We start from the raw sequence: 16,417 nt of genomic DNA, 5'->3' as shown, positions 1-16,417 counted from the left end.
AGCTGTGCCGCCCTCGCTCCCCCCCAGCAGCGCGAAGCCGCCATTTCCCCACCTCACTTCCTGAGCAAAGTTTTTGGAAAACAGTGGCTTACAGCAGCTGGAAGGGGCCATCCCCCCCTTTCCCGATCGATGTACCTTCCCTGCGACCTTCCAGCGCGTTGCCCGGGCCTAGGGACACGCCCCCCTGCCCTGCGACTCCAGAGCGGTCATGCAGGGCAGGGGGGCATGTCCCCTGGCCTGGGCGACGTGCCAGAAGGTCGCAGGGAAGGTACGTTGATCAGGCGACGGCGCAGCGCTGCGCCATCTTCCCTGCCTTTACCGGAACCGTTCGTGTGAATGGCCCCGCGGGGGTGTGTCGGCGTTGTATACGCCGACGCACCCCCTAGCAAGGCCGTGCGGAAACGGCCAGAGTTTAAAGAATTTCAATTTATATCCTGCTTTTCTCAATCCGTCTCAAAGTCTCAAAGTGGCTTACAAAGAGAAATCCTTCTCTTTCTCTCCCCACAACAGACACCTTGTGAGGAAAGTGGGGCTTAGAAATTTCTGAGAGGACTAGTCCAAGGTCACCCAGCAGGTTTCATACATAGGAACAGGGGAACACACCTGGATCACCCAATTAGAATCCACTGCTCATGTGGAGGAGTGGGGAATCAACCCACTTCCCCCGATTACTAGTGTCCACCTGCTCCTAACCACTACACCACACTGGCTCTCCAGGCAAGCGTGTATTTCAAGGCAATATGGATAACTTACCATGTCCACAGAGATACAAGAGAATGTGCCAGAACACTAACTGCAAACGTTTTTTTCCGTGGATCTACCATTGCATGAAATCATTTGAGGACAACAATTCAGCTTTCACATTCATGTCTGATATAGTAAATTCTACACACAATATGCACTTCCCCGGCAATGATGTTCATGCAGAGAACATTCCTTTGAATGTGGCTTCACATAGGGACAGGACGTCTGATTAGTCACCTCCTACGGAAGGTTCATTTGAACTGTTGTCCCAAAAGACGTGGCAAATCTCAGATCTCAGCAAGTTGGGGGCCCATTCGAAAGTAACAATCGCATGGCAATGAGGGGTGAAAGTCAGACTGAAGTTACTTCCCCGCATCAGAAACAAATGTGACAATCAGGCCTCTGAGATTATGGGGACAAAACCGAGGCATTATCCGGCAATTCTATGCATCGCTGATTTCAATGGGATTGTCACTCGCAGAGTCTGCAACTTTCGAGATTCAATACCAAGGAGGTAGGAAAAAAACATTATTGATAGGCATCTATTCAAACTTTGGGTTATAAAATAAACAGATGGAAAATAAAATGACATGATATGAATGGGATTATTTGCTATTGTTTTGGGGAAAAAACATTATCGTTGACCTTTGATATATCCTCCATCCTCTTACTTACTTTCTGTCCAGTCCTGGACCTCTGCAATTTTCTCTCTGTTTTTACTGAGAGCCAAACAAGACAAGGAAAGAGCTATCTGTGATTTAGAATGCTCCTGGGCCTTTCCTAAAAAGCTATCTAGCAGGCCCATGTGGTAGCTTTGATGAGGAAAAGAAGAAGAGTTTGGATTTATACCCCACCTTTCTCTCCTGTAAGGAGACTCAAGGCGGCTTACAAGCTCCTTTCCCTTCCTCTCCCCACAACAGACACCTTGTGAGGTAGGAGGAGCTGAGAGAGTTCTGAAGAACTGTGACTAGCCCAAGGTCACCTGGGAAGAAGATACATAATTTCTGCACTTTTCCCATGGAATTCACAGTGGTTTTTTTTTTTTCCTTTCTCTTCTTTGGGCGATCGAGTCAGACCTGACTTTATGGCAACCCAGTAGGTTTTTCAAAGCAAGAGATGTTCAGAGATCGTCTGCCATAGCCTGCTTCCGTTCCATGACCCTGGGGTTCCTTGGAGGTCTCCCATCCAGCTACTTGCCTGGGCTAATCCTGCTTAGCTTCTGAGATCTGATGCCAGGACTATGCAGGTCAGGTCCACAGCAGTTTCTGGACAGAGGCATTTCACTTTGTTGAAGAAGTAGGGGAAGGAACGATTAAACACTTCCTGCTCCAGTATCAAAGCAACAGGTTGTTTCCTATACTGAATGTTGAGCTGTCACTCTCTTGAAGATGGGCTTTGAGGCTCAAAGTCCGGAGCTGGGCCCCGCTATCTTTCTAGTAGTGGACAAGGGAGAACAGTGGGTGGAACTGCCATGTTCCTTCCTCCTTCCTCCTGAGGAAGGAACCCCAGAGCTTCAGCTCACTCCCAAGCACCAGTGGTGTGCCAGGAAACAAGCGTCACCTACGCTCAATGCCTTCCGACCTTGAAGGGCTGCTACTCTTGTGGCGAAGGGTCTCAAAAGGTACAGCATGTTTAGAAGTGAGTCCTGAGTCAAAAGTCTGACTACCAAGACTCTTTAATACGTCTATGAATCAATGAATAAGTCTAAAGTATAGAGCAGGGGTGGCCAACCTGTGGCACTCCAGATGTTCAAGGACTACAATTCCCATCAGCCCCTGCCATCCTGGCAGTAAAAACACAATACAACCCCATTCTAAAAACCCGAATGCAATCTAAAATCTCTCACACCAATCCAACCCACCCATGCAAATGCAAAAAGGAGGGGTATACGGACATCCCGGGTGGTGCTCTTGGAGGTAGGGAGTGTCATGCAAATGCCTGTTTGAAGAAGACAGTCTTCACCAGGCACCAAAACTGCAAGAGAGAAGGCGGCCAGCAAACTTCCGGAGGAAGAGCATTCCACAAAGTAGGGATCAATGTGGAGAAGGTCCTCTGGATTGCTCCCACTTACCTCTCTCTGGGCCTCCCCCTCTGATCTCAATGCCCAGGCAGGAATATATGCGCAGATGCACCCTCTCAGGTACCCAGGACCAAAGCTGTATAGGGCTTTATAGGTTAACACCAGCGCTTTGAATTGAGCTTAGTAGTACATTGGAAGCCAGTGCAAACTCTTCAGAATAGGGGTGATGTGAACCCAGTGCAAACCACTGGTCTGCAAAAGAGCTGCTGTATTCTGCACCATCTTGAGCTTCCGGACTGTTCTCAAAGGCAGCCCCATGGATAGCGCAATACAATAATCCAGTCAGGCAGTTACCAGAGCATGGATTACTGTGGCCAAGTCATCCTGGTCCAGGATAAAGCAGAGCCGAGACCCTCAAAAGCTTATACCCTCGAAAATCTTGCTGGTCTGAGGTGATTCTGGACTCAAATCTCGCTCTTCTACTACAGACCAACAAAGCTACCTTTCCAAAACTGCTGCTCATTTGTGGTTCTGCACGTGGCTATATCCCTGTATTTATATATTGTGATTGGTTTTTTAAAAATAATATATTTGCTAGGCACGCTTAGGGAGAAATAAAAGGAGATATAAAGAGGTGAACTCGAACTACTGGCTTAGTAACCGACTTTCTATACCAAAGAACAAGGACTGAATATCTCACTTGGATGAAAGAAAACAGTCGGATTCCGTCATTCACAAAATGTATCAAGAGCACACTGAGAATTCTAATGGACTAGAACAATAGCCATTCACAACCAGAAATCTGGGCTCCAACTGTGGGTTTGTCAAAGGCAGTATGATTTTGATTGTCTCCTAAGCATCAACCTTAGTTCTGCCCTTTAAAAAAAAAGACCCATTTTATTATCTTTAGATTTCCAGCCTTCTTGAAGTGGAGGGCTGGCATTATACATGGCTATGATTCAGAATGTTAAAAATCCACCTATTTATTAATGGCACAGAACAGTAAGCAGATTATTCCACTCCAAATGGAAATATTAAACACAAACCTTCCGCATGTCAGCTAACTATGCGCCTGTTCTTACCTTCCGGATGCCTTCAGAAGGGTTTGCCACACAGTTATCGGCTCCATTATTCTTACTGATGGTCTTCCACAGTTCCGCAAAGGTGCTGTCTTGTTCTAAAGGATTTGTCCCCTTGGCTTTAAGGTATTCATACACTGCAGAATCTTTGACAGTGCCATAAGATATGTCCATTTGTTTGGAAAGATCCTGAAATGTTCTGAAATGCAAGAATAGTCAAGATATTAGTGGGCTGCGAACAGCAGGATGATCTTGTGGAAAATATTTTTCTTGCTGTCTGAAGCGAGAAACGGAACCATTCTACACATTATGAGAAATTGAATGGCAGGCTGATTCCACATGGACCAAAAACAGCGGTGTGAAAACGGTGTGAACACAGTATAAACCCTTTTACAGGGGCCCCTTCCGCACACACAAAATAATGCGTTTTCAAACCACTTTCACAACTGTTTGCAAGTGGATTTTGTCATTCCGCACAGCTTCGAAGAGCACTGAAAGCAGTTTAAAAGTGCATTATTCTGCATGTGTGGAACAAGCCGGGGTTTTAAATCCTTTTACACCATTTTCACACCGTTTTCACACTGCTGTTTTTGGCCCATGCAGAATCAGCCACAGACTTTTCAGCCATCGTTACAATAAAGAGGATCCTGTGATTCCATTTGCTCTCGGACTGCAAAAAGAACCAGGATTCTCACATGGATTTGGGGTGACACATTAAACATGCTGGACTCTTCTTTCTTTCAATTGAGATGACTTTTCATCATTTATGTCTTCTTCCAAGAATGCAAATGCTGTAATATCACACCTGAAACAATCAACCTATGAATGTGACAATATTCAACATCACAGGTTGGCATATCACAGTGATATCACAGTCTTAAGATGTGAATTTGGAAATTTTGCTTTTTCCCTCTTTTTTGATATTTTGTTGTTTTTATTTATATAATTTATAGTCCACCTTTCTCATCAGGACTTAAAATGGTTCTGTGGAACTCAAAAGCTCTCACGATTTTATTGGCCTCAATAAAAAGCATTATGTGATTTTGATTCTATCAGTTCTGATTCGGAGATTGCCAACTCTCTATTAAACTTTCTGGCTTATATGGACCTTGCATCTATGGTTGCAGGCTCCTGGTCTCTTCAGACACAGCATGGTGAAGTAATGAAGAGTGGTAAACTGTAATCGGGAAAACTTGGTTTGTTTCCCTACTCCTGCACATGAAGCCCAGTGGGTGACCTTGAATTAGAGGTGTAGCAAGGGGGAAAAGTGCCCGGTGTACCGGTGCATCCTCCATCCCTGTCCCGCCCCCGCCATGCCCTGGAACGCCCTCACCACACCCCCACAGGGGCGCGCGCCCTGTGCGTCGTATGCACCCCTGTCCCCTTGGAGCTACGCCTCTGCCTTGAGCCAGTCACCGTTCTCTCAGGATTCTCTTAGTCCCACCTCCCTCACAAAGTGTTTGTAGTGGGGAAAGGAAGAGAAGGTGATTGCTAGCTGATTTGAATCTGTTTAGAGGTAGAGAAAACTAGGGTATGTAAACCAACTCTTCTTCTCTCTGTGCCTGAAACTGCTTGACATTTCACTCGTAGAAGACTTAGATTGGGAGCTTTGACAGCAAGGCATTCCCACTCTCTACAATGTAGGGGGGAAGGAGGCTGCAACTTGAAACACCTCTGAAGATTTTCCCCCTCTGTTGCTGCAAGTATTTATAGCATGGGCATGGCTAAGAGTGCAAGCTGAAGGGTTACAGCCTAAGAACCCTTACCCCATGGATCACAATCCACGACCTTGGCCAGATGGACTAACCTGGTGGCCATCACTCCAGGATGTCTTGTGTACTTTTTGTCTTTTGTTTGTTTTATATACTGTTTTACTTAGATTTGTTTAAAAGTATATTTTTTGAACCCACTGTGGGTCCCCATTAGAGAGAAAAGTGGAACAGCAATATATTAGGTAAATGCAAACTTAAAATTCTGTTTCATTTTTTTTTTCAAAAACAAGAGAATGAAATACTACTGATAGTTTTTACATGAATTCCTTCTACATTGCGTCTTCATATCTGCTGGCTTTTTTAAAAAAAATTGAATTGGTTTGTTTCTTTGTTTTTTTATCATACTGTGTTGTAAATTTCCAATACACTGCTCACAGATCCTTCACCAGTTGCAAAGGTGCAGTAAAAAACATTTTAAAAACAAACCAAAGAATTTTCTGCTTGGCCTTTTTAGCTCTATGCAAATGCTGACTGTGGATTTTGTCAAATTCTTAATATCTTGAATTGAGACTGAACTGTCCTAGTTTGCATTTACAATTAGGGGTGGTGATTCAGTAAACCCGAATCACACCCCTCCCCCCAAAACCCTCCCGAAAAACCCCTTTTTTCAGTTTTATTAAAAAAACTCCCACAGACTATTCAGCAGAGCCAAATTAGTCTGGTGCTGAAAAGGTTTTGGCTTTTTCAGGTCTCCATTCTCTGCAAGCAATGGGGACTGGCTTTATTCGGCTCTACCGAAAATCTCCGGGTTTCGGCTTATTTCAGGTCTCCATTCTCTGCAAGCAATGGGGACTGGCTTTATTCGGCTCTACTGAAAATGGTCAGATTTTGGCTTTTTTCAGGTCTCCATTCTCTGCAAGCAATGGGGACTGGCTTTATCTGGCTCAACTGAAAATTTTCAGGTTTCGGCTTTTTTATTTATTTATTTATTTATTCATTCATTCATTCATTCATTCATTCATTCATTCATTCATTCATTCATTCATTCATTCATTCATTCATTCATTCTTTCGATTTATAAACCGCCCCATCCCCTAGGATTTCAGGTCTCTACTCTCTGGAAGGCAATTTCTGGGCACAATTGTTTGTCCTCAGCCCTGTTCACAATATCCAGGGCATCATAATGTATGAGACGGGAATGCATGATGACTGCACAGAGGAGATACATAACAGGCCTGGTCTGTTACAACCACATTTGTCAAATATTCTCTCTCGCATTCCACATTCCCATTACTGCACAATTTATACAGAAATTAATGAATTAAACATGAAAGAATGATGTTTTAAAAAGAAATAATTTCACAACGAAGACAACTTTCTAATGATTGTTCATTAATCACATACAATTAGTGCAAAACAACATCTTGCTGTTAGCAAGCATATGGATAGCAATGCTGTCAAAGAGGGAGGGGGACACGGAATCTACTCTATTGTTCTTTTCTAGCCTCATGATAACAACCTAAACAAAAACAAAACTTTGATGAATATGGGGAGATCAAAATGAATTACACAGCGCAGCCTACAGATGGAACAGCTTTAAATTATTGCTGTGCCAACCACTAAATGAATATATAACTGTCAGAGAACACCAGAGCTATTGCTTTCATCCAAAACATTTGAAATGGTAATTTCCTTCTTTTTATTAGTGGGTTAGTTATAGACTTTCTTAGTTGCCATACAAGCAGAGGAGCATTTAAAAATCTTCATCTGGCTGGTACACACAAAGATAGTCAGCTTACTGATGTTCTTGTGGTACTCTCTCGACAGGTCTCAATGGACTGCTCACACTGTCTCCACTATTACGTGAGTAGACGTGGTATAGGTATTCTTATGCTTCTCCAACAAGGTACATATGCTTTACAGAATACTGTAAGCAAAAAAAAAAAGAATCCCTGCCCCAAAGAATCATATTGTCAATGTGGTGTAACAGTCAAGAGTGACAAACTCTAATCTGGGGAACCCTACATGAGGGGCAGAATCTAGTCTAGTGAACCAGGTTTGTTTCCTCACTCTTACACATGAAGTTTGCTCAGTGACCTTGGGCCAGTCACAGTTTCCTCAGAACACTCTCAGCCCCATCTACCTGGGGTCTGTTTTGGGGAGAAGGGTAGAAGAAGAAGAAGAAGAAGAAGAAGAAGAAGAAGAAGAAGAAGAAGAAGAAGAAGAAGAAGAAGAAGAAGAAGAAGAAGAAGAAGAAGAAGAAGAAGAAGAAGAAGAAGAAGAAGAAGAAGAAGAAGAAGAAGAGGAGGAGGAGGAGGAGGAGGAGGAGGAGTTTAGATTTATATCCCCCTTTCTCTCCTGCAGGAGACTCAAAGGGGCTTAAAATCTCCTTGCCCTTCCCCCCTTACAACAAACCCCGTGTGAGGTGGGTGGGGCTGAGAGAGCTCCAAAAAGCTGTGACTAGCCCAAGGTCACCCAACTGGCATGTGTGGGAGTGTACAGGCTAATCTGAATTCCCCAGATAAGCCTCTACAGCTCAGGCTGCAGAGCTGGGAATCAAACCCGGTTCCTCCAGATTAGATACATGAGCTCTTAACCTCCTATGCCACTGCTGCTCCTAGATGATTGTAAGCCACTTTGAAACTCCATAGATGATTGTAAGCCACTTTGAAACTCCATAGATGATTGTAAGCCACTTTGAAACTCCATAGATGATTGTAAGCCACTTTGAAACTCCATAGATGATTGTAAGCCACTTTGAAACTCCATAGATGATTGTAAGCCACTTTGAAACTCCATAGAGTTGAGAAAAGTAGAATATAAAGGTAGAGAAAAGCATGGTATATTTTTCCCTACAGTTCAAGTTTCAGAAGAAGGTGCATTGGAAGGAGAGAGAAAAAAGGGAGGCATAACGTTTGGTGAGGTTTTTTTTAAAAAATAATGGTTATGTGCATGTTTGTAAATTGTAAAGCACTACATAAAAAGAACCTCAAGAGTTTATATGCACAATCACATCAAGATGGATCTTTGTAAGTGTTTTATTAGTATGTATGTGTTCATTATTAATGGAGAAGGAGAATCTGCAATAGAATTCTGAAAACAAAAATAAAAAATACAACTGTGGAAACAAGGCCAAGTAGTCTGTGTGGTCTGGTAGTTAGATGTCATCCTAGCATCTGGATAAGAACTTGGATGGAGACCACCAAGGAACACTTAAGGTCACTACACAGAGGCAGGCAATGGCAAACAACCCTGTACATCAGCCTTTAAACCCTGTGGGGTCACCACAAATCAGATATGACTTGAAGGAACTTTCTACTACCACTGCCAAGGAAGTAGGAGAGACTTCCTGCCTGTCCTAATGCAGATGAGGTAAGGCAGATGAATTTTATTGGATACACAAGTTCCAAGACCCTTTTTTTCCTTTGTCACTAGCTGCTGCCTTTCATCTTTGGGTCTGTCATCTATACAACATGGGATGGATTCTAAAGATAATGTTAACACACTCTGTGCTCTATAGGAGACATAGGACAACTGGAATAGGGCATGGATTTCTCAGAATCTGCTTCAGTAGGGTTTATTCTGATAGTTATGAAGCAGACATACGGTCCAACAGGTATATATCCCTATCCAAGTTTTTATGTCTTCTTAATGGCAGCTGAAGGATTAGTTGCTTCTCTTCATGACCACATTTGCAGTTTCTTCAAATTTGCTCTTTTTACAATGCAACTCCTCCCCATTCCCCACCATTTTTAAACCATCTCCCCCAATCCAAGGTACTTTTTGGAGTTTCTCTAGATACTTCTTCCCCACAGAGCACTCTGCCTCGACAACTGCACAACTCTTCAAGCCCTTAAGCTGATTGAAGCATCCAAAGTGGTTTAAGTTGCTTTAAGGACTTCTATCAGTTTAAGCTCTTAAGCAGCTTTAAATAAGGCTCGCGCATAGTGTCAGTCTCTATTTGCCGAACATTCGTGAATGGCTTGAGCCAATGTCCAAAATAGCCTCAGAACCCCAAATTCTCTGGGCTTCTGTACGTATCTTTAGTATAGCTTCCGTTATGTCACCAGAAGAGAGACAGATTAAAAATTACAGCACCAACAAGGATTGACAATCACAGCCCCAAGCACTAATACAAGACTGGCAAATGTGCCATTCAGAGTTTAATTATTATTCTGCATTATTTGACAGGGCAGCGTGATGGTCTTTGATCAGCTTCCACTTCAAAGGTCAACACGTTTTTTTTATGGCAGATGACATGTCCACATGAACGTTTAGGTATAGCAAACCTGCTAATCGCTGAATACCTCAAGGGGCCTTATATCAAGTCAGATTCCTGGTCCATCATAGTTAACACAGGAATAGATTGAAATAATGATGTATTGTTAATGGGCGTAATTGATGATGGTAGGGTGGACAAAAGATGTAGACAAATGTATAAAATAATGGTAAGAGCAGCAAATGCAGTAATGGTGTTGGGCTGGAAAGACAAGAAAAAGTGGACAATTCCGAAATGGTTAAAATATATTTGGGCACAAGTTCAATTAGAAATTTTTGAAATAATGTCAAGGAATAAATCATGGCAAGATAAACAGAGAGAAATTCTGAAGATATGGACAATGGTTGAGGTTTGGATGAGAGAAGCTGGAGACAACGAAAAAATATGGGAGAAGAAAAGAGACAACAAAAAAAAGAACTTACTGCTGCTTAGTTAAGAAACCGAGAAGATATAAGTTTGCGGGGAGGGGAAAAAAGGGGGGAAATGTATGGTTTGAAAAAGTGTAAACAATTATAATTAACTGTATTGAAGATTCAGACTATACAATACAAATTATTTTTAAAAATCACAGTAAACACAGGGGATTTCCACAAGGATTATCTGCATTGAACTCAATGCTTTGGGGGAGCAGATTTTTCCCCTGCTTCCCCACTGCATCATGGTATGTCTATGCACCTCCAAGGGTTTTCCTATCTTTTCTCTGGGCTTGGTTCTGAAGTTTTGGGAAAGACTGCAGTGAAGCCTGGATGGCACGTGGGTGGGTGAGAAGATTCAGATTTCCTGTTGTGCATAGCAGCCACTTTTCCCCCTACCCCAACCAGGGTTTTTTTTTTAAAAAAAAATCAGCACTACAATACTGTTATATTGATAAACTGTTGCAACAATAAGTCTGGCAGGTTTTCTGAATTCACAGCTTTTGTTTTTAAACAACTAAGTCTCCAGCCCTTTTTCTTGTGCAGACATAATTACATATGAAGCAAGCCTTTATTGGCATAGACAGCAGTACAACAATAATAAAAACAGATTAAAAAGCATATACAATACAGGATATACATGTTAGGATGAAGGTAATTTCCAGGAGAAAGTCTGCCACTATCATACAGAGAGAAGGATCAGGGTTGTCCAACAAGTAGTGTAATCTAAATAAATCGGGGAGATCGGGTAAATGTAAAGGAGTGAGATTCACATACTTGGATCTGATTTCCTTGAATCTGAGACAGTGAAGTAATTGGTGGGTAGGGAAAAAACCCTATCGCTGCATGAGAACAAGTGAGAGGCTTACTTCTTGAAAATGAAACCTGGGAATTCAGAGAACCTGCTACAACCATAGCTACAATGGTATATCGACATGAGGATATTCTAGTGATAATCTGAAAAAATTGAAAAATCCCTGGTGACCCAAGGGAGGGGGATGGTTGTAACTTCTGGGGAATTGGGCATGGAAACTGCAGGAGACCTGCCACGCGGGACCCCCATTGCTTTATCTGCAGCCACACAAACACTGAGGAAAACACAAAATCCTGTCCCTGTGCGGAAGTCATCACTGTCTCCTGTAACTGACTTGAGTCTCTACAGAACCACAGACAGAGGTCTTTCACGTGATCCTTCTAACTGGAGATGCTGGGGATTGAACCTGCCACATTCTGACTGACAAGCAGACATTATTTCACTAAGGCCCCTTCTGCGCATGCAGAATAATGCGTTTTCAAACCACTTTCACAACTGTTTGCAAGTGGATTTTGCTATTCCGCACAGCTTCAAAGAGCACTGAAAGCAGTTTGAAAGTACATTATTCTGCATGTGCGGAAGGAGCCTAAGCCACAAATCTTCTTCCAAATGCAATGAAGGCAATCCACTATGCAACGATGTCAGAGGAACCGTTGCCCAATAAAACCTCCTGTGTGCCCCAGTGTGTTGAAGTAGAGTGTAGGGAGTACATCAAGTCCCTGGCAGACTATCATTTATGTAGCATGTGATGATGTAATTTTTTTTTTTCCCATGGGCCAAATAGTGGTTCCCTGGAGTCATTTCAGATTGGGGCAGCCCAATCCAGAAAGGGGGTGGACTTACTTATGGAGCCAGCACAGCCTTGTGCCAGCAGAGGGCCAGGTATGCAGGTGGGCAGTTGTCTCTCAGCCTCACATGAAGTCCCAGACAGTGGATCTGCACTGGTGTCTGGAATGGATGCTGGAATTGCAGAAAGGGCAAGCCTTTTGGGTGGCTTAGGTCCCTGGCTGCAATGGAGTACTTTCTGAAGGCAGGGAGGGTTTTCACTGTTTTCTACCTTCCTGTGTCTCTGGAAGGCCCTCTGGAGGTGGTGGGGCAGTGCTGCAGCGGCACCATCCCCAGCCACCCCCCGCCACTGTCTGGATTGGGCTGCCAATCTCCTTTTCCTCACACAGTACGGTCCAGATCTGAACGGGGCCACCAAACACCGAAGAACTAATTTCCAAGCATTAATTATGCAATGCATGGCTGATTGAGAAAGCCTAGGGTAAATGTGGAAAGCATATGAGATTTAAAAAACCCATAAAATGTAGATAGGCCTTCAGATTCTTCTAAGAAAAACCCTGTAATAGAGGAAGGGAGACAGAGAATTCTTCTGCGTGACTGCGCGTTTCCCAGAGTATTTCTGCTTTATCTCCCTCGGTTCTTCTTCTGAAAAGATCTGCACAAAGAAGGGTACTTTGCAAATCAGCATTAATCGCTGCCCAAGTTTTTTCCCCCCCTTTGAATGACAAATTTGTTTTGTGTTACAAGAAGTGATGCTGGGAATGTTATCTGCTGGGGCAAAGGACTGGGTCCTGGAATTTGGACACAAAATAGTAGGCGATGTAACGCCCTTAAACAAAGATAGCGTGATAAAAACCGCAGCTGATGAATGAAGCGTTACGCCACGCAATCTTCTTATTGGCCTTTCTCATATCCTTTCGTTTTGCCCTTTGAGACGTAATCCAGGTTAGCTCAAGTACCAACTAATAAACCTTCCATTATTGACAAAAATGATCTCCTTCCCTTCTCCTTTTCGCTCTAGAATTCTATTAGATTCTAATCAGGCCTGTTTCATCCTTTAAAGCCAGCTGCAGTGATTGCTTATAAGCTTTATGTCTTTTTTTTCCTGGTCATTGGTCCCCATTTTCCATTCCTACAGCCACAACATTACACAAGGAAAATGGTTTCACGTCCGTAACATCCACAAACATTTGCAAAAGGAAGCTATCAATACATACGATGTCCCATTTAGTTTAACGCTAGAATTACTAGCTCTCATTCCACTGAAGGGCTGTCTATAAATGTAATGGAGACCAAGGCAAGAACAGTATCAGGAGACAATGTTCTTTATAATTATTATTATTACAACCACCACTGTCCATCATATATATTCTGCCAGTAACATGATACGGTGCTTATGATTTGCAATGAGCAGAGCCAAACTTGCTGTAAACAGATAGATAGGGAAAAAGATAGACTGTAAAAGGCTGACACCAGCCAGTGACAAAGCAGATATTGATCAAACCCTGTCCATTACAGTATTTTAAGCTATTTGTTCTGAAAGGCTACAAAACAGGACCCATTCTAAACTTAGGCCCTTTCCGCACGGAGGCGGAAGGGCTTGGGTCGGCGTTTCTGACGCCAACCCGACGACACTGGGACTGTCCGCATGGATGGTCCCAGAAAGAACCGGGGAGACGACGACGCTGGGCGCCGTCGCCCGGTCGACTTACCTGCTCTCCGGCCCTCTGGCGCGTTGCCGGGGTCTGGGGATATGCCTCCCCTGCCCTGCGCACCTGCTTCCGTGTCGCAGAGCAGAGGGGCGTGTCCCCAGGCCCCGGCGACGCGCTGGAGGGCCGGAGAGCAGGTAAGTGAAGGGAGGGAGTGGGGGGGGGGGAAGCGCCGGGAAGCCGCTGCCGCTTCCAGCCGGCGTTGCCAGAAAAGTGCGCTTCCCAGCGCACTCTGGAAATGCTGGCACGGCGCCGCACCCCCTGTGCGAATGGCGGCCTGGGGACACCGTTTTTGCCGTCCCCAGGCCGCCATATTCCGCCCGTGCAGAAACGGCCTTTTAGATTGTTGGGGATCCATTTGGGAAGTAACTCCACTCACAGTGTGTTCTTCCTTCCCAACATGAAATGCGAGAATTTCAAATGTATCCACCCTGAGCAAGTTTAAATTCTGTTTTTCATGTATTTATAAAAAATATAGCATTGCATAGTATAGGTGGCCAAATTCAACATTAGGTAACTGTAAAGCATCGGGGCATTACTGACCCATGGGGTGATGTCACATCATGATGCTTGCTAGTCAGACTATGTTTACTGGGTGGTTTGTCATTGCCTTCTCCACTTGTCTACACTTTACCCCAGGCAAGCTGGATATTACACAGATGCAAATCCAAACTGGCCTTCAAGCTTCCCAAACCACCTTCGCTCAGCTTAACCAGTTTCTCCTCTTCCCTTCTGGCCTTGCAACCCACCTGCATGGGAGCTGCAATTCATGTTGGGATGCGTTTTCCCTTTTCCCCTTACCGAGGCCCTAGTCCAGGAGGTTCTCAAGATAGATCAGCAACACACGAAATCAAAGTCACACAAAATTACAAAAAAAGTCCCATCAAGTCTATCCTTTCCTACTTGACATTATGATGCATTTTAAAAATATACTCCATGGTGTTAAGAACCCCTATGCCAAGGGATTCTCAAGATGTGACAGCAACACACAAAATTACAAAACCCCGGGGTATGAGCCCCCACACCTCAGTCTTAGCAACTGCCACCAGCCCCTTTTCACTACCCAAACAATCAGAAGCTAAAAGACAAGCTTCCAACCAGCTGGGTAGGGAAAACTTCAGACTCCATATCAAACAAAACAAGATTTTGTGTCACAGCAATGAGCCACAACTATTTGTCTTAACTTCATCCTTAGCAGCGAAATCAGAGAGAATGAACGAGACAACAATGCATATTTAATTCTGGGGCCAAACTGCCAAGTTTTATTAACATTTGTGTTTGCAATGGTGATACTACTACAGAACTGGGAATTGTTACAAGTGCAATAGTTTTATGGGAGTTTTACAACTGCAATAACTAAAGCTATAATATTTCTGAAAATACTGAAATGCTTACTTGTGGTTTTTTTTAGTTGCACAGCATGTGTCACAGCAGAAACAATCCATAAATGACACCTTAATTATAGCTAAAAGAGAAGGAAGAAGAAGAAGAAGAGGAGGAGGAGGAGGAGGAGGAGGAGGAGGAGGAGGAGGAGGAAAAAGGAGGAGTTTGAATAAATGCCCCTCATTTTTCCTGCAAGGAAACTCAGATTGGCTTACAAACTCATTTCCCTTCTTCTCCCCACAAGAGACACCTTGGCCCCTTCCGCACATGCAAAATAATGGGTTTTCAAACTTTCACAACTGTTTGCAAGTGGATTTTGCTATTCCGCACAGCTTCAAAGAGCACTGAAAGCAGTTTGAAAGTGCATTATTCTGCATGTGCGGAATGAGCCCTTGTGAGGTAGGTGGGGCTGAGAAAGTTCTGAGAGAACTCTTGACTAGCCCAAGGTCACCCAGCAGGCATCATAGCAACAAGGAAACAAATCCAGTTCACCAGATAAAGGTCCAGCGGCTGTTTTATAAAACAGTACACCCCTGAATATGGTGAGTAGAATAAGGTTATAGAATCTTTGTCAACCGTTCCCTGTATCACCTTCAATTGCAGGTGGAAAAGTCAAATGCTTGCTGCTTTCCCATGGGGAAGCTTCTAGTCTATTTCTTTGCCTGCCTTTTGGACATTATTAATGATAAGCCTTCTGCAATCGGAAAAGGTGCTGATCCCTCAACCATCTCAACAACACATCACTTTGCATCACCACTCCATCCCACAGCATGAGTAGACCAGGCTTTCTGTAACAGATATAGAGGCATTGCTTCTCGACCTTTTGGCCCCTTCCGCACACGCAAAATAATGCGTTTTCAAACCACTTTCACAACTGTTTGCAAGTGGATTTTGCTATTCCACACAGCTTCAAAGAGCACTGAAAGCAGTTTGAAAGTGCATTATTCTGCATGTGCGGAATGAGCCTTTGGCGAAGATCAAATGTAACAGATAGAGAGAGACTTCAAGTACTTCTCCTCTGTAGGTAGATCCTTAGGGTTTATCAGAGCCACTATGTATTTAATTCTCACGGCATGATAGTACTTCTTCTATGGTAAGATCACACACCCATATTTTGGGAAGGATTGTTATCAGACTGAGACAGCTAGCTAGGTCATATGCAGTTATCCCTTACACATTGTGTCTTTCCCCATTGCAGCTTTGATACATCGCAGGTCAGCATAAGAAATTAAATGGGAATTGGGGGTTTTTTTTGGGGGGGGGGGTGCCAAAAAGGCGTATAACAGCAAAAGCCACCAGACAGCACAAAAAAGTTCAGAAACTCAGAAATGCATAAAATATATGTATAGTATATATAAAATATATGTATATCCCATATGTATAGTATGGGAGCAGCAGTGGCGTAGGAGGTTAAGAGCTCGTATATCTAATCTGGAGGAACCGGGTTTGATTCTCCGCTCTGCCGCCTGAGCTGTGGA

At 43.6% G+C, this 16,417-nt stretch overlaps 1 protein-coding gene across 1 annotated transcript in view; it reads right to left on the bottom strand.

Moving 5' to 3' along the window:
* Positions 1–16,417, bottom strand: part of GRID1 (glutamate ionotropic receptor delta type subunit 1) — a 255,063-nt gene that overhangs the window by 51,437 nt on the left and 187,209 nt on the right. Inside the window, exon 9 of the mRNA XM_048506863.1 lies at positions 3,847–4,042. Coding sequence (XP_048362820.1) covers positions 3,847–4,042 — 196 coding nt within the window. The remainder of the gene's footprint in view (positions 1–3,846; positions 4,043–16,417) is intronic.

The sequence above is a fragment of the Sphaerodactylus townsendi genome, linkage group LG08, assembly GCF_021028975.2.
Source record: "Sphaerodactylus townsendi isolate TG3544 linkage group LG08, MPM_Stown_v2.3, whole genome shotgun sequence".
NCBI classification, from domain to species: Eukaryota; Metazoa; Chordata; class Lepidosauria; order Squamata; family Sphaerodactylidae; genus Sphaerodactylus; species Sphaerodactylus townsendi.
This window is presented reverse-complemented; position numbering and strand designations above follow the sequence as displayed.